Source organism: Linepithema humile, chromosome 4 (assembly GCF_040581485.1).
Source record: "Linepithema humile isolate Giens D197 chromosome 4, Lhum_UNIL_v1.0, whole genome shotgun sequence".
Classification (NCBI taxonomy): Eukaryota; Metazoa; Arthropoda; class Insecta; order Hymenoptera; family Formicidae; genus Linepithema; species Linepithema humile.
In genome coordinates, this window is record NC_090131.1 from 1,383,429 (window position 1) to 1,408,575 (window position 25,147).

Below are 25,147 nucleotides of genomic sequence, written 5' to 3' on the forward strand. Positions count from 1 at the left end.
ATCATTAGTGTAAGCTGGCTCGCTCTTTGATTGCTCTTTTGTTTGAACTGCGGTTAGAGTGTAGTGTGGTTTGTGCGTGGAGTGTATGTGCTGTGGAGCAGCCATCTTCTCACTACATCCGATATGTATGCAAGACAATTGCAATTGTTCAAGAAGGAGAAGTAATATCAAGACGCGGTGCAACGAATTTCTGACATACTTCGATTTTTCAAGAAATAGATTTAAAACGTTTTCAGTAGCTTGCAATTCTGAAATGTTTCTTTTTCATGAGAATATCTCAATTAGTATTATATTAACTATGAATGAATGCTGAAGGTTTCAAAACGAAGCTGTTAGAAAATAAGTAGTAGTAACAATATTTAACTGTATAATTCAATTTCACAAAAACTCTTGATTACTGTTTTAAGAACAGCGTTCGCTTATTATTAGTGATGACTTAGTAATTTTTAATTTATTAACTATAAAAAATAGAAAAAGAAAAATATTCTGATGCTCTATATACGCGCGACAATATCTAATGATCTTTTCTAATGACAGCTGCTCCGTGCGCGCACACAATTGGGCCACACATATTGGCCATTCATGCAACGCCAAATAATTGCAGCAAAACCTTGCTGAAACAAATTAATCCAAAAGTGTCGCGGAATAGAGGAATATTAGTGGGGATGATTAAATGAAATATAAAAATTATTATATAATTATTGTATATATGTCGTAGGTAAGAGCTGCTTGATATAAGGCGAAATAAAATATAATCCGTTATATATTAAAATAAAAGCAAGCTGATAAAATTCCGAAGAGATCCGCATTGGCTTCCAGAACCTGTGAGTAGAAGACGGCGCAGAGATAAATGTTTAGTGCACATGTACGCTATTTTCACACACCGCAAAACGTACTATGTTTTTTGTAAGCTAAGACGAATTTAATGCATAGACGGGAATCGTGTCCAGAATCATTGCGCCATTATAATAACAACTACTGAATTCTGAAAACGCCTATAAAATTAAATAAACAGAAAATTAAAAAAACTTTCCTCCTAAATAATTTTTTAAACAATTTTCGACATATTCGAGCAAAAACATATATTAAGAGTTTAATACAAAGATCATTTAATAAGCTAGTAAATTTCATAACTATGAACACGATATCACCAAAGAAAAATTATAAGTATCTCCGATTTAGCGGATTCTAATAGCGAGTCCGGTGAAACGCAGCTCGTTCGATAGATGGTTAATACGATTAATACGATTAAATTGATATCCTAAAATCAAGCGTGTGCCCGCAGCATTAATCCAATCATGCTGCTGAACTTTAAATAAATGCGTAGTCCCGCATTGGCGACGTAGCTCCGCTATAATTGATTAACAGCTGCCGGTTTTTGCTAGTAGTAGTAAGCACGGCCCCTCAACCCACCATTCATTCAAATCGCTTTCAAATAACTTACCAGAGACTATCTTGTTGGCATCGGCGATCGCTTTCTGACGTTTTTTGTCCGGATCATCCAGTTCGTCGCGCGACTTTTTGCTCATCGAGTCGCTCACATGGCATTTGTGCTCTAGGTAATCAGCCATCATGTCGCCGAGCTCTTTCTCGTCGCTCGCGTATTTGTCTTTGATGGGGGTCGAGGTTCCGTTGAATACAGTGCCGTTTGTGATTGTGATGTGCTCTTTGGCTGTGAAGTGCAGAAAACGCATAAACGAGGAGACACGAGGTAACATGAGCTAATGTGAAACGTTGCATGACGGAATGTAACAGATATGTGGTTGCTGTAAACTTGTCCGGTAAGCGTTGACTAACACATCTTCTAAGTAAGCACGAGTAAGAGTGCTCAGTTTCTGTGTATCGGAACAAATGATAACACGCGTGCATTACTCATTCAAGTATAGTGTGTAGTGAAGTCACATTTTGATTGCAGTATGTAATGTAGTATATATAAGGAAATGTGTAATATTGAATCATTTCTGACGAATTGTATATTATGTATTGTAATATAAAAAAATGCAATGCAAGAGCGAGTAATGTAAAAAAAAATTAATTTTACAGGATTTATAACAGACTTACGTTTATCGCGGGCGTTGCCAGTGATACTGAGATCCTCGACTGATTCAGAGTCCTGACAAAGAAAAGAGAATCGTGCTTTATCTCAACAATTATTAGAGTCCCACGCTTATGTGGAAACGCAGTTATGTGAGTAAATTGCTGTTACGCGTTCTAACTATTACGGTAAGATAAAAATGTTTACGAAACATAAAGTGGATGGATCGTATCTTTCATAATTGAGCTCAATAATAGCATTCATTCAGTTGATAACATGAGCCGTCATAAAGTAGCATTTTTTCCCAATGATGTTTTGCGGTTTGTAGATTTGAATAATGTTTTCCGATATGTAAATTTTATAGATTTGCATGAAATGCGCACCTTCATTCTATCAGGCTCTTCATAATCAGGGTCCATTTTAGGGTCCATAGTCGCATCACGGCGAAGTGACGTGTCTCTCGACGGTCCCAACTCCTCCTTCAGTGAATCAAATCCTGGTTGATCCAATCTAACTCTCGCCACGGCCTTTTCTACATCATCAGTCACTAACTCAACGTTAAAGATGCATTTGTTCACTATGTCTTCTCGGCCAATCTTATTGAGAGCTTTTTCTAATGTATTTCCTACGAATAAAAAAAACAGAATATGTAATATTTCACTGACGATAAATTTTAAATGTATATAATTCTCTGTTTATCTATAGCATTCATCTATCATAATACGTTCAATGTTTTAAAATATTTTGTATACATTTCTGAAATAAAATATTACAAGTATTAAATTATAAAATTTAAATGGAAAAATATATTTATATCATAAAAAAATCTACAGCCGATTATATTCTCGCTCGCTGTCCTTTAATTTTGCACAAACCTGAATGTATCGTACACTGCGGACGCAAGCAAGGACATTTCCGAAATATTAATAATAGCTCGCTCGTGTAATGAGTCTGATTTTCGTATTCTTGATACAAACTTACAAACATTGTGTTCTTTATTTATTGTTAAAATCAAGATTTAAGAGAATTTAAACAGCACTCTCTTGGAAAATATCTTCTTGATCGAAGAATGTCACAAAAATATTTTTAATTTTGATTTAGTTCAACAATTTGTTAATTTGTAAAGTTGGCACAGATAAAGAAGCGGCGGAGGACACTGGGATTTTAATCACTTTCACTGCGCGACTACTGCTCACGTACTGCAGAATCACGCTGCTTATTTCTACCGATTGCAGAAACGACGGTTGTGTGCGAGTCAATGCCATTAGCAAAAAGGAGAGGGAACGGGGCATGTAGACTTATGTCAAGCATAATAATGCTCAATGAGATCATCATCTGCGTAGCTAGGAGAGATTCCTTACGCCTGACTCAACTATAGCGCGCGCGTGTCTAATTAATTGACCTTGCTAGGAAACTGGTTTTTTAAAGGTTACCAAGACAGCTGCTACCAATTCTCATTCATCGAAGGTTCACGCACTGCGCTCATTTGGGAATGTAGAGATAAATAAATTGCGCAATATTTGCACTCACCTGTGGCTTTGTTTCCATTGTTTTGCCAGAGTTTGAACATAGCAGCGGCCTGTTGTGCGGGTTTGTCGGGATATTCTTCTTTTATTAAAGCTACATCGTTAGGAGGGATGTTCAACTCTTCCGCTAATAATTCCCAATCTTTATCTAATAAATTGGCAATGTCTGTCAAACGGATGGTCGCTCTGTGTATAGCATCTGGTCTGCCTAAAAATAATATTTGACACGTAAGATAAAAATGTTCGATAAATATCGTTAAATAAGTTAATACTCTTTTCTTATATTCTCTTTTAATTTTTGTTTACGTACTTATACCACCATCACGTAGGAAACTGTAGTTTTTCGACAATTCCAATAAATCCAGTTCGGAAACTGCGGTATCTGGAGAAATTTTTTCTGGTAGCAAAATGTTTAGCGTGCAGATTGGCGTTTGCGGCAGTTCACCTCTCGGAACCTTGGGCTCGCTCATAAACATAATTCGGCCCATCATATCTGCGGAATCTGGATCCTTTATTCTCGCTGTAAACGGAACTCTATTTTCCTTGAAGGCTCTAAACGGTAGTTGAAGTTGTTCGCCAGTTTTCAAAACAGGCACAAGATTGCCCGAGAATTCCATATATTGCGTTTTTCCTTCCAAAACCTACATCAAATATAATTTAATGGCATTGAATCTTTGGCACTTGAAAAATTATGCATTACGTATAATTTGTGAGCGTTTTAATGATAATTTGCATTTTTATCGTCGATAATTACCTCGACATCTCTACTTTTTGCGACTTCTGTAAAGTGTTCCTGGTGCTCTAAAGTTTTGTCCTCTTTGTCATCTGTCATACAGAATACACGTAATCTCGCTTCCAATGGGTCCACTCGTTTCGCGAACACTACGAATCTACAGAAAAACACATCAATTACTTCCTGCATAATTTGCAGCTATATTATCTAAAATTTATGTATCATGTGTTACATCAGTCGAAACATACTTAGCCATGAAGGGTACATGTGTTGCGTGCGTGTAGAGCTCCGTAGCCATCTTCGTGGCCTCGGAAATATTACGGCAGTCCATTAACCAGAAGCGAGCGGAAACTGTAGTGGTGAAGGAAACGCAATCTTTCACGAAAGTCAACGGCGTCGAGCCTGTGACATCCTCCCAGACTGCCCGAGTCTGACCCCCTGAACGACATACATGCCAAGTCCAATAACATTATTAAAATATGTCCGTGTTGCAAATGCGCAAGTGGCAAAAGTGAAATATGTGTGGTGTATTCTTGTGCGACTGAAATTAAATACGAATGATCCACGAGCGGACATCAGTGTCCATATACGTGAAAATAACGCTGACAATGAGTACATTAATAATTGATGATTTTTAATCCGAGCGTGGCTTTGTATTTAAAAGCAGTCGCTGTAAGTGCGTTGTTGTCAAGTGCTTTTTATTAATGTGTGAGTAGTATAAAAGTGGGTACGTAGTTGATCGAATGATAATGCTTGCTAAATTAAGAAGAAGCACTATTTGTATGATTCGTGTAAAAAGCAATCATAGGTGTGTGAGTTTAAAGTACTAATTAAGCGATAAATAAAAAATATGATATATTAATCAATGTGTTTGTCATTAAGACGTGTATTTGATAGAATAAGTGGCTTTTAATAATGTTAAATAAAAAAAAATTAAAACAGAAATGAGTATGTGTATATAACTTTTCTGGAAACCAAAATTAAACTGGTATTGTAAAAATATTGATACTTAAAACACAATTTCTTAATAATTTGTAATTTTTAAGATAAATTTGAATATAATAATATATTGAGTGTATATGTAATACTGTTATCAGGTCATAAATTTCTTTGGGAATCACAAGATTGATTATTATAGAGAGCATTGTAACAATTTAAAATATATATATGAATATATCATGAGCACAATTTCATATAAATTACAAATTTCTAATATTAAAGCGGTTACCAGTCAAACGAATGTGCTGAAACAAAAACTTCGAAGTTAACGCTGACAATGGGCTAGGTAATAAAATGTTATCTACGTTAATTGATAATCCATACCTAAATGACTCAATCCTAACAATATGCAAGCATTAACAATGAATTACAACAAGATATGTATACAATAATGATACTCAACAAAATGTTTCTATGAAACATGCAGCTACCATCTCCCTTTTAAATCTCTATCCGAAGATCCTCGGGACATTTTCCAATAATACGTATATAAACGGCCAAAAATTACGTTTACAAGAAAACATGACATTTTCCAACATTAACATACACAAGTCAATTTTCTTTATTTCAAAGAGAACTTCACATTTTTACACGCAAGTGCAGATCACGAATCGTACAGACTGTTCATCATACTAAACACAAACGAGTTGCAAAAGTGCCACTACTATTTAAGCAATCTTCTCGTGCAAAATGTTTTGATACTTCGTTCGCAGTCCCGACGACCTGAGAACAAACGAAATAGCCTACCGTCTGCGTTCATGCCTGCTAAACTACAGTAAGTCGATACTCGAATGCGCAATAACGTAAGTTTGGTAAGAGCACATATGTACACAAAAGGTGTATGCGGCAAATACAATATTAATTTCGTAGCCGTTTATCGGTAAGAGATTCTCCAGTAAGACGGTACGCTGCCTCTACAATGTTACGTGCAAGCATATATTACCAGTTATGCTGCACAGGAGTCTCAAAGTCGGCGCGTCCCCAGAGTACTGGTTGATCATGCCTTTATTGGCCGCCTGTGGCACTGGAATAGTCAAAGTTATCGGCTTATGGAACTTCCTTCGTCTCGGCTCCACGGTGACGATCGGCGACACGGCCACTCTATTCCCGAGCAACTTAGCCACGAGATCCGCCGGTATAGGATGTGCCTGTATAAAACAATAACAATTTTATTGAATGCAGTAGATAAATATTAGAAAGGATTTCCTTTTGTAGTGCTCTTAAATATTCTAAGTTGTTTACTTTTATTTTTTCAATGCTAAAAATTCATTAAGTTTTATAAACAATTATTTGCAGATATATTTTGGCAATTTAAGAAGTTTAAATAACAACTTTTCTATTTACGAAATAACTATATTTGAATACCAAAGATGTAGGTGAAATAATAAATGCAGATATAGCAAATTTTTAAATTACAGAACAGAGAAAAATACCTGTAAACCGACTCGGATCTTCTTAGTAAGGGCCGCTTGCGGGAAGACAGCTTGTACTTGTGGCACAGCGGATGACGACACGGTGCCACCCTCGGGACCGACCGCATGGACTTCTTGTCTGATGCGAGATACTACCGCAAAGTAATGTGGAAAATCTACGGTGAGTATTCTAACGATACGAGACGTCTGGAGATCCTCTAGCTGGCTTAGCTCTAAAAATAAAATACATTATGCGCATTAGTTTAGAATTTATCATACGTATGAATTATAAGAAAAAAATTGTCTGAAAATTGTACCTTCTCCTTCAAAGCTCTCGTTAAGCACATCCTGAACAGCCTCCTCGCTGGCTTCCAAGGTGTGTTCGCGCCAGGTCTCCCCGTTGTCCGATCGCAGAATCACTATTTCCCGTTCTTTTCCGCGCAACGATGCAAAGTGTGGTACCTCTATGATAACAGGGCTGCACATAAAAAATTTATTAATGTTTCAGAAGAACATCTACCAAATTTTATAAAAGTATAAAATTCTAGTGTCTAAAATTGAATAAAATATACATTTTCACATTCGAAACTGTTTCTTTCTTTAAAATGTAAGATTTTAATACATCGCAGTAAAGTTCTAGGTCTACCAAATGTTATGAATAAAATGTACATTTTAACATTCGAAATAATTTTTATATTTAAAATATAACATTGGAAAATGAATTAAAACATGATTGATAACGTGCCTCTTTTTTAAAAGAAAGGACATATAAATTTAGAATCTCGCACACATTTGATAAGCAAAATAAAGAAATAAATTATGAAAAATATTACATACCCTAAGAATTTTGCACCTACAGGACCCAATTCGAGGATGCGGCTGGCCAACGCCTCTCCCTCCATCAAGGGCGGTGGATTGGTCAATTTATCTCTCCTTAAATATCTGCACGTAACACGCATAGGCATCGCAGCTTTGCGCGGTGGAACAATCACGCGGACGCCACTGTGCCTGCATCCGCGCATTGCACCGCCTCTCGCGTCCACCAAGAAGGAAACCAGGAAGCTAAAGAGATTTAGGAAGCGTGTTACTTCGAATTAACGTTACATCACAAAGAACCGTCAAAAGTGTCGCAGAAAAAAAATTGCGTTATAGATATATAGGCTGCTGAAAAAAAATATATAGAAAAAGTCTATTTTATATATAAAAAAAATATATATATATATATAGGATATTTGAGATAAACGCACGCGGATTTTTCTTCTTTCAGTTTTTCTACAGTAATTTACATTAATTTCACTATACATAATACAAAAATAAATTACATTTATTACACATCATGGTTTTGCAAAAGAGATTTTGCATAATAGGCGATATAAAAAACAGAAAAAGGTAATAGCATAATTTATAATTCCGCAGAAAATGTGATAAGTGATTATAGTAATAGTATAAATTTGAAAAATCAATTTTATATGATATTATTTTAATATTGATGTCAGTCACAATGCACTGTATCATCGCTGATGCGAATCAATCAGTACCAAAATTATGCAAGAAGCTAGAAAGCATAATTCTCCAGAAATCGTACTATAAGCGTGAACATTATGCAATTATATGAGATTTTGTTAACACTTTGAGACAATGCGTATCTCAGTCACGTTAACCGCCGTGATACCATTGATTATAACATATATCTCCTGAAATGACAATAAGATAATTCGTACTATGCTGCATCAATACGTAATTATTGTGCGCCATCAATTTGACATAATGCAATTAAGTAAAATAGTAAGATTACAATGAGAGCTGTACGAGAATGAATGAATGTGGCAAAATAAGAGATAAATAAAACAGCTACCTAAATCAAATCTATGAATGTTTGATGAGATGACAATGAGCTATACGAGGTGTACTTGTGGCAAAATAAGAGGTAAATAAAACAGCTATCTATATAAGTCAAATATATGGGCTTTGTATAAGGTCTCTGTGTTGAATGGGGTGTAATATAGCCGTAAGCGCCAAACTAACAACATTGAACACAAGGAAAGTGTCATCTAATTCGATTCAAACGAATTGGGTCCATTCAATCGCTCTCAACTACTACATACTGCAGCAGTGCTAGCGCTGAGAGAGTTCCTGATATGAGCCTATAAATTATTCACAAGGAAATTGTGTAATACACATGCACAGTGAATACAGAGGCTGAACAAGGACGCCTTTCAAATTAACGCGATATTGACACTAGACGTTATTATGACCGTCCGAGTGCGAAGCCATTAAGGATTACTCGCAGTAAATAAGTTTTTTTCAATTTTGAATTCCACGTCTATATTGTTGACGCATCTGTGAATCGTGATTGCGTACAATCTACTGAATAAAATTTATCTAATTCATCATCATCATTATATGTATGTCATATAATTAATTCATCCTCGCGAAGAGCTTCAGTATTTAAATATAAAAAGTGTAGAAAATTTTGGATAATTGAGAGGCGTATGTTTGTTGTTTTTATTCATTAATCATTTCTCATAGTTTTAGTCATCTCATAGTTTCAATCATCTCTCTAAGTTTTACGGATTTCTCGAGAAATTGTATTTAACTGGCGAATCGATATTTCGTTACATGAACTATGTATTCACTGAGCTTTTAGAAATAATAATAGTCAGCGGAGGTTTGTATGGTGCAGCGATAAATAGGCTGTGTGTACGACGAAAGAAAGAATAATCGAAAAAAATCGAGGAAGTGATATATACGGCAAACTGCAGAAGCTAAGATTGAAGAGAAGATCACTTACTTTCTCCACTGTGGAATTCTGCGAGTAGCGCAAATAAAATAACAGAGGATCGGAAACAAAATAAAAAACGCGTTAGTATTCATTCGTTCATAAACATGATGATGATGAGATGATATAACAGAGAGATGAGATCGTGATATATCGCTAATACCAGCACATCTTTACAGATTTTCGAACTCGTATCGAATTTCATAATCAGCACGATATACCCGAATCTTCATATGTCGGATTCTCTTTTTTATTTTAATCTCTTTTTTTTTCTATTTTCGTCAAAATTGCTTTTGATCATGACGATCGTTGCTGATCACTTCGAAAACCCGCAGTCATCGCACGCAAGCCACTTTTCTATTGTATATGACTACGAAACGAGAAATAACAATAATAATTATGTATTATAGTAGAGACGCAACACACCACTCACACACTGCGAAAAAAAGACGTACTTCGAGGAAGAAACTTAAAATAAAATGACACACCGAAATCTGTTGTGACTCACAATTATATGACTATAGATCGGTATACTTAATAAAAAAAATATCTATTCACAAAAAAAAAATTAAAAAAATATATAATGAATTATTATAAAATGAATAATTATAATTAATGCAACAGATTCCGCCGCATCCGCGAAATAGCTAAACTTAATTAACTAAATTAATTATATGAGAAAAAAACATCCACGATAGCAGCAGCTATTGTAACGTTGAAAAATTTCCTAGTTTCTACTATTTAACATTCTTTGGACGAACGATTCTTTTCATCATACATACTGTAATATACCTGTATCTCTCTCTCTCTCTCTCTTCAAAGAGATTTTGCAATTATTATATCAAAACTTTTAATTAGTACATAAAATTCTCTCTTCAGTATTATTAATTTAATATTTTCTCGAATTTGGTAAGGACGGTGCGTACGAAGAAAGATAAAAAGGATTGATGGTGTACCTGTCCCTCCACATTCCTTGTCCTTTCGATGCGGTACTGAGAGCTGCCAGCGAGGTGCATAGAGACTCTAGAGACTCGCTATCTCAGAACAGAATCGATTTTGATTATCGATAACAATTTTATATCATGCTCATGCTATCTCGCTTGTACAAATCGCACCCTTCTTTGTTGCAATCGTTGCATTCATTTTAAATCATTAGATATCTTGTGCGCTTTTAAGTGATGCCGCGTGCAGGAATGCGACGTGATAAAGAATGTTTCATTATAGGCGCTGTTAGCTTAGTAATACAAGATTTTTTACGTGAAAGGAGAGATCCGTGAATCTCTTTTTCAATTCGATCTGTCGACGTTTCTCAAACTCTGTTCAAACCAGTCGGGTGGTTAGTATAGATAGGAATAGTAAATTATTTACACTGTGAAAGAATCGTTCATCCAAAAGTGAAACGTGAAAAACAGCATGCTCAACACTAAGTAATCGAAACTTCGCTACGAACAAGCAGGCTGTAACGAGAACATCAAGCGTTCTTGTCGAGCTGACTGAATGACTGTAAACTATTGCAAATCCTATCGTGAATATTGCGTAAAACAAATTGTCTATCTAAACTCACTATGAGTACTATAAAACAGTGAACTATCTGTGTTTTGACACGCTATGTTATCGTGTGCTGTGACCTTGCATGATTATTACATTTTACAATTTATTTATATTTTAAGAAATGATAAAATGAATATCTTTGTGAACATCTAGATATTTCGTTTAGAATTTGTTACATGCGACACTAATTTCTTTTTTATGATATACCGAACATATTTAATTAATTTTTAGCATAACTCAGATGATTTATGCCACGTGTGAAATTGGCAATTTGAAAGATTATGCAAATATTGCACGCGATTTGGGTAAAATGACACCCGTTACGTTATTAAGCTATTAACGATCGTACACTGATAATAGTGATGTATATCTTTTATTATTTTTAGGCTCAACATGGGAACAAGTGTGAAATAATCTAAGTTAAATGTGCGTGCAATTATGTTTGCTTAAACATTTTCATCTAAATCTAGCACGGCTTATTTCATTTTAATACTACTTTGTCTTGATAATACGACAATTATATGTTTATCTACGACGATTTTATCAGCAGTGATAAGTAATCTTGATTGAGAAGATTTGAGAAGATTGAGAAGATTTATAATTTGAATAAAAATATCGATTACTATATTGCTTGCTTTTCATTAATATTTATCATTACGAATAAAAAATTAAGATAGTGGAGTCAACAAGAAATTTTTTAGACAGCCAATCATCTCCAGGATTAATTAATAGCAGGAAACTTTCACCAACACACACTGTACCACACTATAATACACATCATTATTGTTTCGCAGTATCAATGCAGTGTCAATCGCGTTATGTACACCGGAATTCAAGGTCGGATGGTATCGCGGATCGCATATCTCGTAATATCGGATAACATTATTTTTACAGTATTCCACCTAAGAATTCTCTTGGTTTACAATAGATAAAAGTTGCTGCGTGTAAAGCTGATTTCAAATCAAATTTTGACAAAACTTTTAATAATTAAAAAAAAATTCTCTTATTTCAGATAAACTAAAAGATTTTATACCTTTCATACATTATGATTTAAAAACAAAATAATTATTGAATTATTGAAATGATAACTATATCTCATTTGAGATTTTTAATCATGATAATTCTTAAAATTTCGTAGCAAGAGTAAATATTCTAAAGTTAAAATCGAATTCATAACATTATATTGTTTTCTTTGTCAGAATAAAACAAATTACGTTGTTTATAGAATTATAATAATTATCTTTCACACCTATTTTGTTTTCAACTCTATACGCAAACCTGATTGTTAAATAAGTCCAGACCCATAGGTATTAAAATTATTAATAACATGCATTAAATTTTGAGTGTCATAATATTATAATTTGGATATTATACTCTTATCAATTATAATCACGGCAAACCATGCAATTATAAGTTGATTTCGGTTGTATTAATTATTACTTTTTTTTTATGTCTCCAATTGTCTATGAATAATATTTCTTTTAATAAAATTTGCAATTAATAAACTATTCAAAATTGTATTATATCATCATTGCATTTTAATATATTAAGTGAGATTTTGAAAGAAGTCTTCGCATTAACAATAAAGTTTCGTCATCTTAAATAATCTTCAATTTAAAAATTACAGTGATAAACGAAAATAAATATTGAATATTACATACCCGACGTGTATTGGATGCCTGTTGATGTCGACATTGTCTGGCTTAAGATTGGCCGCGTTCGTACGTTGATAATTTTCTTTCGTGATCATCTCTGTTATGGTTGGCGCTAGAAAACACATTGCAATGCACGTTAAATTTATTTTCCGACAATGATCTAATCTAATCAATGCGACGCAGCATAATCGAATGCTCGATACTCATCTCAGAATTTTAAATGCTACAAAACACACAGTTGTTGTTTCACATTTTTTATAATCTAATAAAATCATTTAAAACATTTCTGCCAAAACTATATAAACAAAAAGATGATACAAAATTCTTTATCGTAATAAATTACATAAATATGCAAATATTTCGTTTGTGTCTGCTTTCGAACAAAATAGAAAGCTATTATTTAACGTAAAGTTTTATTATTTAATGTAGAGCTCAAGAAGAAATACTTAGAGAATTTGTTCTTTCCGACAATACTTGGCAGAGTGCATGAAGAAGATGCAAGTGTCTTTTACATACCTCCGGAATGTCGATTATCTCTTTCGTCGTCAGTCACGTTCATACGCATTGAGTCATCTGCCATGGATTTCATATCGTCAACAGTCATGTATCGATACTGTTGTTGGTCGCTGAGCATTGGATCCTCACCTGCGATAAATATTAGACGAGTAAAGTAAACGGAGATAAATCAATTTGTGTACGAGAGAGTAACAGAGAAAATTATCATATTTTCAAATACTGTTTACTTTGAATGAACGATATAATATATAAACGTCGCAGATTTTCTACAGGTATGCGTATATAAGAGAAAGTGAGTGTATGAGCCTGCAAATAAAGAAGAAACCATTGCCAAATACATTATTGCAGTCAAGAAGCTGAAGAAGCGATTTATTGTATTGGTGTTCTGTAGAGCGCATGGCTTGTCCATTAGCTAATGATGAACGATTTGGTGTTTCTGCTAAATAAATTAAAATTTTGTATGATTATTGCTGAAAAGATCGGCTTGATGTTCTAGCGCTGACGAGTAATAAGATAAAGTGAACAAAATAAGAACCTTATCGTGCCGGATTAAATGCATTCCAGGCCGTATGTTCTAAATTATTTCAATAGTCTTCGAGTGTTTTAAATCACCACTCGTTGATCGGAATAGAAAACAGAGCTGCTGCGTAACTGCGAAAGTTACTTCTTAATCTCGTGAAAGATCCTAAATCATATATGTAACTTTGCAAAACCTCACTTTAATTCTGTCAATCTTTACTTGCTATCACACGATAAAGATTGATATGAAGTTTACTCATATCAGTGGTAAAATTGTAAATAATTCTTTCTTCAATGAAAGAGACGTTTAATCATACTGAATTAACCTACAATTCATAACTCTTAGTTATAAATTAAAAGAATTACATTAAATTATTGTAACCCTGTTATGACTTCTATTTTGCCTCTAAATATCCCTATTTTAATATTATATTTTTTAAATCAATATTTTTCTATTCATATAATATTTTCCTAATATCACACACTTGAAGAGGTGTCTTGCAAACGCAAGCCATCGAGTAATCAGAGAAGTATATGCACCACGGTAACGCTTATCAACAACAGGATGTCGTTAAATCACGTCATACCTTATGTCAATTGGGGTCACGGTTGGATACATCTTACACCCAAGAGGCAACATAAACGAGCGCGATTTGGTGCAACGTCAACCGGTACGTGTGCGAACCGTATCACATTTTTCATACGACTGAGAGTCGCTTCGCTTTACGATCCCGCGTTATCAGATATTCCAAGAATGTAGGCCACAATTATCTAATGAACGGTCAGCCTAACAATTCACCTCCCACATCTCTCTTTCTCTCTCTTCTCCCCCCCCCCCCTCTCTCTCTCTCTCTCTCTCTCTCTCTGTGTCCTACCGTTAGCATAATCACGAATTAACTCCGGGCAGCTTAATGCTGATCGAGAATACTTCCAGTTGAAACGAAGAGCCTACGTACATTAATGTTTCACAGTTGCATATTTTTCCGAACATTATTTCCATAAATGTTGCATCATTCTCTTTAGCCTAAGCATCGTAAATATCATCATGATGGAAAGACAATATTAATGAAAAATATAAATTCCTCAATTAATGACTTAATGAATGTAATTTCCTGATTCATTAATTGTTGCCAAGTACTTTAGATGTTATTCGCTCTCATTGTTTTCGTGGAATGCGAGGAATTCTGACGCGAATATCTTTAGCACGCCGACACGTCCGTGCTCTCGGGGATACTCTTGAGCTACATTTCAACAATTTCGGCGCGATTCTAAGAAGATCGAATCCGACTGCGCCGTTACCCCATTTCCTCATGGTTCGACCATGGAGTGACGTCACGCGCTATCCACGGAACTCGCGGTGTTGCTCATTTAATATCTAAAATTAATGTAAACATACGAATGCGGACGGGCGAGCAATAGCCACGTACCGTAGAAACTGTAACGTAGAAGTGCTAATTTTAACGATGTTCAAGGACACCGTGGCCGAAGAGAGCCGCGGCGATTCCGCGCGCTGCGCCTTCTCCACTCTCTCGAAAAGTCGCCGCTACTTCTATCCACGCGCGCCCGACCTCATAGCCGGTGACCTATATCTTCCGACGCAAGCTACGCCAGCGAAAAGGCACACAATAATCACGTCGAATCTCGTTGAGTGCAGTTAAAACGTTGACGCGCGGCACGTCATGTACCAGAATAGTATCAATCGCAATCAGAGAGACCGCACTACGCTTCTTTCGCGTGCGGCGACTAATCGGATCGGCGCGCGCGACACGTAACGTCGATGAAGGATTCAACGGTACACGTTCACGGACGTTTCCGATAAGTCAAGGCGTGCCGGAAGAACCTTCTCCCTCACGCTCGCGTAACGCGACCTTTTTATTCACGCGGTGTAATTTGTACCGTTGTAACACGTAGTTTCGTACACGCGATATCCCGCTCGTGCGATTCGGTCGCTGGCGCGCTCGCGACTTTTTGCAAGCCTCTTCGCAACATCCCGTTCGGCAGTTATCAGTCTATCGTATCGCTTGCCCTGGTCTGCATATCGCTCACGATGTTATGTAAAAACGAGTAAACTTACGAAATCTTACAAAATAAGTCGCCGCTTCAGTCGCGTGAAATTCCAGATTCATTTCAGACTTATATATTCCAGATCTAATATAATCAATTTTAGTTTAATCGAGAGATTAGAACTTGGCAGATTAATTTTTCTGCACAACACCGCGGGAAACAACAAAGTAAAAAAATCTTGCAATATAACGCAATGTGATGCCGCGAAGCCTCAACGTCTTCCACGTCGTAGCTTTATTGGGATTAAACGGGGCATTCATTAACGGCCGTATAAGCCTATTAAACGGATTAACGTAACATTTTCTCGGTGTATAATGTTTGTTATTGCCGAAGTTCGTTTACCACAGGCAACCGACCGACCCAGTTTATTCGCCGCGAGCAACAGCAATTAATCCGGCTATGATACGCGGCAATTTTATCGCGAATATATATCTCGGTTACGTGCGTAGGCGCTAAAAATACACCGGAAGAGCCGAAAGTCAAGCGTCTATCGGCTGCTCCTCTTCCGATGTGCGATGTAAGATCCGGCGCCCTTGATCGGCCGTCGCCGTTCATCGTCGCGAGTAGCGCGATATTATCATTCAGTCCTTATGTCATTGATGGCTTCGTCCGCTTCATTGTCGCGTTCGTAATAGTAGTAGTAGTAGTAGCGTATATCACTGGGTCACGTTCTTCAGGCCGCTCGATTAAACACGACGACGACGACGGCCACGCTCTTTCGCGGCCGGAATATGATTCTCGCGCCGTATTCGGCGTCTGTTCGGATAACGTTTTCGCAGGAAAACAATGAATACCGGTATACCTGATCCCGTTGCGCGATAAAAATAAGCGTCCGCTCTCCTCTTCCCACGTTTCACCAATTCACCACGAGCGGACGCCGGAGACGATGCGTTTTCCGCGGATGTAACGCGCTGCACTGAGAGCGCGTTTGGCGCGGCGCGGCGAAACACGCGCTGCGAAACGTGAATAATGTTTTTATGCGAGTCTCGCATGCTGGCGATACCTCGCGATATAAAATCGAATCTTCATGACTCTGGCGCGTCCGCTTCTTCGTTTGTTTGCTCGCTCGCGAGTACGCAAATCACATCTGCAAATTATTGAAAGATGATTGAGCGTTGCGATTAATTCGCATGTAACAACGAGTACAAATGTCAATTAATTGAGAAACGATAGCCTCATCCATATGCAAATGCTTCGATGCTCAGGGAATGCAAGGAAATACAGATGTAATTTGCAAACGCGTGACGCAGCAATCAGTGTGTGATGAAACGTCGATTTGTAGTCGGCGTTGTAGCTAACTTTGCAATCGATTGTAAAATTTCCCATTTTTACCTCGCAAGCGTAGAACTGATTGCGGACGGGTCTTCTCTACGTTACGCATCGTACAGAAATACGCGGGGATCCAAACAACAGTGCTATTCAGTGCTAAATGCGCACTGAAAGCCTCTCTCAAAATCAGGACCGATCCTGAGATTTGCAATGCCCTACATTTGACACAAAATTAAAATACAAGTAAATTTTTATAAGAGAGCAAATCCAGCCAGTTACACATTTAAATATAATTCTAACTTCGCGAAAAGATCAATACTTTCGAAGAGATAATTAAATGAGAAGAATATTAAAAGATCTTTTAAATTATTTGATATTCAATCCCTACCATTTTCATTCTAAATCCTTAATTATAGCGCCATGCATTTTTAATTAAAAAAAAGACATCTAATTTGTTTCTAAATTAATTTAAATCAATCTTAAGCTTTCATGCAATGCAACATTTTATGTCGGATCGACTTCGCTCGAAAATTCGAAACCCGAATTCTTCGGGCTAAGCGTATCGTTCTCGCGCAAAACACGATTTGGATTTCACTCCAATATCTGCACCACGCCCATCCTTCATTTACTACGGTTACGATGTGCCCCCAATCCAGACAATGAGCCACAGAGTACTGACGTTTAAGTTTCATTAACACTCGCGAGCTTATGAAAACACAGTCGCGTGGCGTGGCACGCCGCGTCTGTTATCTCTTCTTAAGCATCGATTATCACATAGTAGTACCGACGTTGTTAAATACACAATGTGGAGTAACATGTGACGGTTGACGTGTTCAGCATGTGTTGCCTCTAGGGTGAAAACCGCCTCGAGATATTTCGAGACATATTAATATGAGTTTTTAACCATCTATTCGAGTCGCTGTGCACTTCTCATGTCATTTAAAAATGTAATATTTTTTGCATATTTTTATATCGCTGTTGACCTGGAAACTGATTGCTATAAAAATAAATTAACTGTCACTCGTATAAAAATAAAAAGCTCCAGTGTTAAATTAGAGCGTTGGAAATCTATTACTAATAATCTGAGATCTAAATATTTTAATAGTCCAAAAATTTCTGTACTTTTAAGATTATTTTAATAAAGAATATAAATTTTATGCAAATTAAAAATCTAAATTGATAATTTGAATTTTTAAAATGCTACTTTATACGTATAACAGTTAAACATATGAATTATTTAAAGTTATAGCAAGATAAAAATTGTTTCAAAAAAGTATCAGAAAATTAAATTATTTTAGTCAGCCAGTTCGAGCTGATTACATAACATTTTGGAGTTAATAAGCCGGATAATCTTGTTACCAGAGAATGTCATACAAGAAAGACCTGTGTGGGAAATCAGTATTTCACTTTCATTAACATAATCAGCGTTATGAAAACAGAGTCGCGTGGCGCGATACGTGTTATCATTCTGTAAGTACTGGTTATCAGGGAAAACCTAACAAAACCTCACTTAGCACAAAAAAGTTCTTTATATCACTCTTGCTAATTTTTCACGGTCGCGTTAATTTTAAGTTTACGTAATAATTGTCGCTAAATTATTTTACTGCGTCGTTTAAAGTACAGTGTTGACGTCTTTACTTCAAACGTCCTTCCGATAAATTAACCGACAATGACTTAAATGTTTTTATTTTCCTAGAAACACAGTTAGTGTTAAGTTAGCTAGTAAGAGATAAAAACTCGCTAAAAAATTTCAAGGAGACTTTAATTATTGCTTCTTTAAGAATATGTATGATTACTTGCCTACTTGATTAGACTGCTAATTACACGATAATCTTAATTTACTTCATCTCATGTATAAAACAAATTAAATAAGAACAAAATTTCTTGACAAATAATGAGTTAATTGTCAACTTTTAGGAGAAAAATATCCGTGCTGCAGATAGACAAAGCCTTAACTGATGTTCGAAGGAAGTCCGCGGTGATGCCTGATTACCTAGGGAAGTACAGCGGCGTGTTTTGTACTAAGCGGATACAAAAAAAAAAAATTCGTAGCATCTGCTCGACGATTTCCGCTCGCCCGCGCGAGTGATTAGATCGAGAGGGTCGCGTCCGTGCAAACGAATGGCTGGCGGTGGCAAAAGCGGTGTAACACAACAGATGCACGATATTTACATAATACGTCGCTGTTCCTGTTGCCACACCCGCACGAGCAGCCGCATGTAAATCGTTTTTTCTTCGCTTTTCCCTTGGCCATGTCTGTTGCCGCGTTCCTCTCTCTCGACGACGCGAAAAATGAGTGCGGCACAGAGTTGCAGAATTCTGTCGGCCTCCCTCCTGGAGAAGAAGCGTTCCGTATCCTCGAGCGCCGTTAACGCACTGATGCACTATCGCGATGCGGCGTCCGATAGACCGCCCCGGAACTTCGTATGCGACGCGTGCATTCAATATGCAGGTGGCATAAGTCGAATAGAATATATAAGTAGCTGTAGATCAAATTTTAAACGGCTGCAATTTCAGCCGATAATCTCCGCCAGCAATTATAAGGCGATTTAGTTATCGGCTTTAATTTTTCCGAGAAATGGTGGATGATGTTTCGACTTGTTTTTATCGCACGAATAAACGGCTTATCGAACAAGCCGTGGCCTCACTATGAATATCACACCAGCGCGGTTGATAGGGCGACGAGAGCTACTAAGTATCCACTCGATTAGATCCAATTCATTTAATTGCATTAAGCACGCGTGCTGAATACTTCCTTTATTTTCGCGCGCGCCCGGCGGCAGCGTCGACGGGGTCAGGAACAGCGACTGCTGTTCGGAAAGATTAATACAAGTTCGACCAGCGCGCATAGGAGAGCCTAGCTCGATAGAAACGTGACCTCATTCCGTGAATCACCAATTTTATAATAGTAACTGCCTTTGAACATTTCCACTACTTTATTTATCGCGCGAGTATCCGTCGCCGGCGCGAAGGAAAGCGCAAAGGAAAGAACAGCGAAAGCACGCGAGGATATTTTATTGGCGACTTGCGTGATCGAAATCACGTAGTAAAGCGTGGTAGATAAAGCTAATTTGTAATGTATTACGAAAACGTTGTTTAGGTCAAAGTTCATCCTGTGAAAAAAAGCAAAAGGCTTGCTGCAAATGCAAGATAACGGAATCGCTCGTCGCGACTATCTTTTTTTTTCCGCTTCTAATACGATAAATGCGTTGTTTTGACATGATTATAGACAGTAAGATCAATTTCATAACTAACGAGCAACATCGATAAAGTGTTTAAAGAAAGAATTCTTTCCTTCCACTAAAAGAATCCTTTGCGCGCTTTCCGAGGTTCACCGTTATTATTACCGCTAATTGTAGACTGATCCCGCTTAAAACGTGCTTATTTACGCGAGTTTACGCACGGAAGCGTGGGCGTATACGTTACACATTCTATTACTTATTTATTTTTTTTAATCGATCAACCGCGGCGCGCGTTATATAAATTTAAAATTATTTCGGTTCGGGATCGTGTATTTGGCGGCACGCCAAGCGCGGCAAGGGTTGGACTAACTACACTAATAACGCAGCACGGCACGCACACCGACTGTTGCATAACAGGTAGCCGAAGAGGAGGGCAATATGTGTAGCAGATACAACTACGACGACCACGACGACGCCGGTAACGGCGTCGACGACGACGTCGAAGCGCGCCGAAGCGGGCCGCGCGCGCGTTTGGTTGGCATAATGGATCGCGCAGCTCGTTATTATGTAAATTGCATTAACAGTAGCAGCACGCCCTACTTCGTCGCAGCTACACTACGTACATAAAACTGCATCAACGAGGATGCTAGCGGATCCCGTAACGTTAAATTCGTACGGCTCTTATTCCCGACGTCGTCACGAGCAAGGAGTCCGTTTACACCGCTGCAACGACTCCGATGCATTCACGTTTCGCACGTGCAAGTATACAATAGCGTAACGACCTACAGAAACACATGTCTAGTTCGCTAGATCGAAGACAGATAGTGTCAATAAATGCGGAAAACAGAAGCATTTGTTTTTAAGTTGAAGCAAAGTGTAGCAAAGACAAATAATCTCTCGCTTTTAACTGGGAAACGTTTGCTTTTTGCCGTAGAGTGTTTGCTTGCAAACGTCATCGTTCTACAATTCCTACTTTTTATTATTTAAATCTTTTTGCGGCATCTTCTGCTAATTTTTTATTTTGACAGCAAATGCTTTCGCTCTTCGAGTACAAACAAATATTTTAACACTTTAACTCGTATTCTTTGAAGTATCAGCTTCAACATCTAAGAGCAAAAGTATGTGCTGCGGTTTCTTCATCAAATCTATTTTTCTTCTTGAACAGAATTATAAATAATGAATCTTTTCATTATTGATGTTGTCTAATTGCTACGTACGGCGTAATAATACGGCATAATAATAATAATGACACCAGCGATATGCACGTTGTTTTTTATAATATATCGCGCATTTGATTGAGCAATGTGATTGCATAACAAATGTGTACACAACTACGATATATTTCACGAAAGAGTTGTATAATAAGATCGGAATTGTGTCCGATAGAGTCTTAAGACAGAAATTTTATTTGTGTTTAAGCCTAAACCTAAGAGAAAAAACCTTAGGAATATGCAATAAGTGTATGCAACGAGTGCATTCTAAATCCTCGACACTACGGCGACGTCGTTATCGCCGGCTAACAAATCGCGAATTATACAAACTAGAAAGCAACGAAGTTTATCAAACTTTAAAATGTTAAAAAAATAATTATCAATTTTCAGCGCTTTTTTCTCAATTAGGATTTTCTATTTCGTGCATGGGATGTCAAATTAAAAATTATAACTTGGGCTTAGCACATTTGGCTGGTGACATGATTCAATAACTATCGTATTGCTATCGTGAAAAAAAAAAAAAGTTGCGGAGAAGAAAAGGATGACAGGGAGACGAACGAAACAATTAACGTGACAAACATAGCGGGCGAGGGATGGTTGTGTCTGTGCGTGTCTCTGTATGCAAATCTGATGTACGAAAGATTGTTGAAAGATGTTCGAATAGATTGAACTGTACGAAGCGTACGTGAATGAGTAGTAGAATGCTTATACACCCGCTTTTTACGGATGTGCGAATTTCGCCGACAAAAAAAAACAACGATAGTGAAGATGATCGGATGCTATTCTAACATCATACGCCGCTACGTCTCGATGCTCTAATCGTCAGAAATAACAAAGCAGCTATTATGCTCACAAGAGAATGGCAATCACGTATTATCTCACGATTACGTCGTTTGAGACAGTGCTAGTGTACATATATAGATGTATATATATTTGCCGCGGTAACGTTCCGCTGGGAACGCGTGAAAGAGAGAGAGTGACAGAAACAGAGTACAGACAACTTACGGGTATAGGTCATTTGGCCCTGGTAGTAAGAAGGAAGATACACGTGTTGCGCGTGCGGAGGCTGCCCGTACACATTCATGGCTGCCGTGTTGATTTCATCACCACCTACATACATCGTACGCCGTCGAGGTAAGGTCATGGTTTCATCAGAACGCTAATCTCGCACCATATACACTGTTTCTCTAAGTTTCGCTCTATCACTGGGTTGTTAATGTTTAAAAAAAAAAAAAAATAAATAAAAAAAGATTAATGCCGACGCTACGCGGGAATTGAAAACGAGATGCGCGCGATGGTGTGGCTTCTTAACAAGCAAACCGTTAATATCGCTAAATTGTTAAACGAACTCCTATGAATTACACCTCTGTTGCAGCTAGAATACATACGTCTTTCTATGACTATAGATAATTCTCAGATAGGAGTGGGTATGTTAAAATGTACCTACTGTTAGAAATAAACTGTTGGAAAATAAACTGCCATGCTGTAACAATCGAATCTTTGACTCTCTGGTTTTTGTAAATTTACTTGTTAAAAAATACAACATATAAAATTTAATATCTGATATACAATCTGATGATATTAAAATATTATTAAATAACGACAAATTTTTTTGTACTCGTGTTACAAATATTAAATTTATATTCTACTTTCTTGATTTTAACATTAATTTATTCATCTCAATTTTGAAAAAGATTTAATGTACAACAACCCAGTGAATATTGGCTAAATGCATGCTTTTGCAAAATGAAGGTAACATAAACGCAACAATCAAGCAAATGATAATTCCATTTAGCACTTTGTATATTCATAGTTTGTAAGTTTGTAAAACTAAAGACCTAAAGACCTTTGACGAATAGAACTAATTTCTCCTGATTAAAACTCGCGTTTTTCTTTATGTATTCCTATTATCTCGTGTTGCTTACACCGCTGTGATCATGTGGATTGGGGAAGGGTATAAATTCCTATCAGGAAATTATTTACAATGTCCAACTCTACATGTTAATAGTGTTCGCATCATGCAGTGTACGCGGGCATGCGAAAAACTACAGTGTTTTCAAGAGTCTACTGCTAATTCAATTTCTACCTCATCTCCGCATTACGTCATTGGACGGGATATTTATCTATTATCTATTATCTATTAATGTATATTTATATGTACTTTTAATTAGATTTCTCCTCCATGCAATAATTCATTATTGATTTTCCTTAATCCTGACGTGCAATCATTGCAATTGCCTAAAAGCTTCACCTTCATTTTGAGATCTATCCTATTTCATCTATGTATCACGATAATACGCTGCGACAACGTATAGCCTATGCGAAAGTAGCGTTTAAGAGAAAGTAGTTGCACCTTAAGAACTAAAAAGTTTGTGAAATAGTATATGCGTCCTATATCAGCTAAAGCAAAGCATTGTTTTAATATCAACTTTCAGTTTCTCCCATATATTATTTCTATTTTATTTTCGACGCTGAAACCCTAATATGCAAGGCAAAATAATTATGCTAAGCGATAAGCTGTCAAAATACATATTTACGGAAATTATTGCGATATCAGAAACAACAGCATTATATTCGATATACTTATTAAAGCTCTTATAACAGTCTGTTATGTTCCAATATCGCACGTCATCATCAATAAATTATGCAGCAAATAGACATAGTAAGCAGCAATATATAAGAGAATAGATGTTTTCGTAGACACGAATACTCACCACCTTCGTCTTCGCTGTCACTCATAAATGTCTCCTGCATGGATTCGGGTGCTTGGACTTTGTACTTCTCTTCGATAGTAACGGTGTGAGTCGTTGTGATGACAGTCTCTGTGACGATCTTCAATGTTTCAATAACACTTATGTAGCCGAGCTTTTGTGCGATATCCAGAGCAGTTTGTCCATTCTGTAAAAAATATTTTATATTAATATAAAATCAAATGTATTGTATTCTGATTCTTTTTATCATGAAACTTTTCAGAAAATCTAAGTTTCCAGTTTCCTTAAATGCGCGAAAATTTAAGTTTTAGCCGGTGGATGGATCTTAAAATTGCGTGAAAATTTCACATGTAGAATTTTAATATAATTGAATAAAACTTACATTAGTCACGGCGTTCGGTTTAGCTTTGCCTTCTAATAATAGATTAATAACAAGCGTATGTCCTTGTTGCGCGGCTTGATGGAGGGGAGTATAGCCAGCATTTGTACTGCTGTCAACAGCAGCACCGGATCTCAGAAGAAATCGTACCATTGCTGCCTGACCAAAGTGAGACGCCACATGCAACGGCGTATATCCAGCCTAGAAAAGAAATTGAAATGATACATACAGAATTTGATGAACGAGATTTATTTCTGTAACACATTCGCAATGTAGAATCTTTCGTAAATAATTTAATTAAACAAAATTGAATTTAAATAACGTTTTATTTAATTATTCACCATTTAACTTAATGTATTATGTTTGCAACAATGCTTTAAAACCAACAGCAGTCACGCTACTGCACGCTGCATTGCACTAAGCAAGTAGAAATTAAGAAGTATTTCAAAGAGTGGATTATAAATGGAAATACAAAGCAAGAAAGTCGCTTGTGAAGATTATGTCATTCGTGGTAATTTAATTATGTATGAAGTACTAATATTATGACTAAAGACATTACTTTGATGTGTTACGCATGATAAAGTTGGAGGAAGTTTCATCAATTAT

The 25,147-nt window shown here is 36.7% G+C and overlaps 1 protein-coding gene and 1 long non-coding RNA gene across 27 annotated transcripts in view; one reads left to right on the forward strand and one right to left on the reverse strand.

Annotated features, from left to right (window-relative positions):
• The window catches only part of LOC105672144 (ankyrin-3), an 81,389-nt gene that overhangs the window by 27,138 nt on the left and 29,104 nt on the right, over positions 1 to 25,147 (reverse strand). For 16 of the 26 annotated variants that reach the window (XR_010889730.1, XR_010889729.1, XR_010889728.1 and 13 more), the window contains exons 16-32: positions 24,545 to 24,742; positions 24,166 to 24,349; positions 22,457 to 22,561; positions 13,207 to 13,335; positions 12,697 to 12,802; positions 10,441 to 10,518; positions 7,543 to 7,767; positions 7,023 to 7,183; positions 6,727 to 6,938; positions 6,237 to 6,441; positions 4,543 to 4,732; positions 4,316 to 4,451; positions 3,872 to 4,202; positions 3,566 to 3,769; positions 2,419 to 2,660; positions 2,062 to 2,113; positions 1,445 to 1,672 (exon numbers count right to left, since the gene is read on the reverse strand). Coding sequence is in view for 17 of the 26 variants with exons in the window: in XM_012366870.2 (XP_012222293.2) it covers positions 1,445 to 1,672; positions 2,062 to 2,113; positions 2,419 to 2,660; positions 3,566 to 3,769; positions 3,872 to 4,202; positions 4,316 to 4,451; positions 4,543 to 4,732; positions 6,237 to 6,441; positions 6,727 to 6,938; positions 7,023 to 7,183; positions 7,543 to 7,767; positions 10,441 to 10,518; positions 12,697 to 12,802; positions 13,207 to 13,335; positions 22,457 to 22,561; positions 24,166 to 24,349; positions 24,545 to 24,742 (2,986 nt within the window). In the remaining 9 variants the exon portion in view is untranslated. Of the gene's footprint in view, positions 1 to 1,444; positions 1,673 to 2,061; positions 2,114 to 2,418; positions 2,661 to 2,910; positions 3,257 to 3,565; positions 3,770 to 3,871; positions 4,203 to 4,315; positions 4,452 to 4,542; positions 4,733 to 4,961; positions 5,633 to 5,715; positions 6,017 to 6,236; positions 6,442 to 6,726; positions 6,939 to 7,022; positions 7,184 to 7,542; positions 7,768 to 9,496; positions 9,515 to 10,440; positions 10,519 to 12,696; positions 12,803 to 13,206; positions 13,336 to 14,312; positions 14,448 to 16,591; positions 16,797 to 19,230; positions 20,636 to 22,456; positions 22,562 to 24,165; positions 24,350 to 24,544; positions 24,743 to 25,147 lie in introns of those variants that run through there. The other 10 variants (XM_067353116.1, XM_067353119.1, XM_067353118.1 and 7 more) reach the window with 10 other exon arrangements.
• On the forward strand, positions 22,446 to 24,862 carry LOC136999359 (uncharacterized). Its single transcript, XR_010889731.1, has 2 exons — positions 22,446 to 22,585; positions 23,460 to 24,862. It is a non-coding gene; the product is annotated as an uncharacterized lncRNA (long non-coding RNA).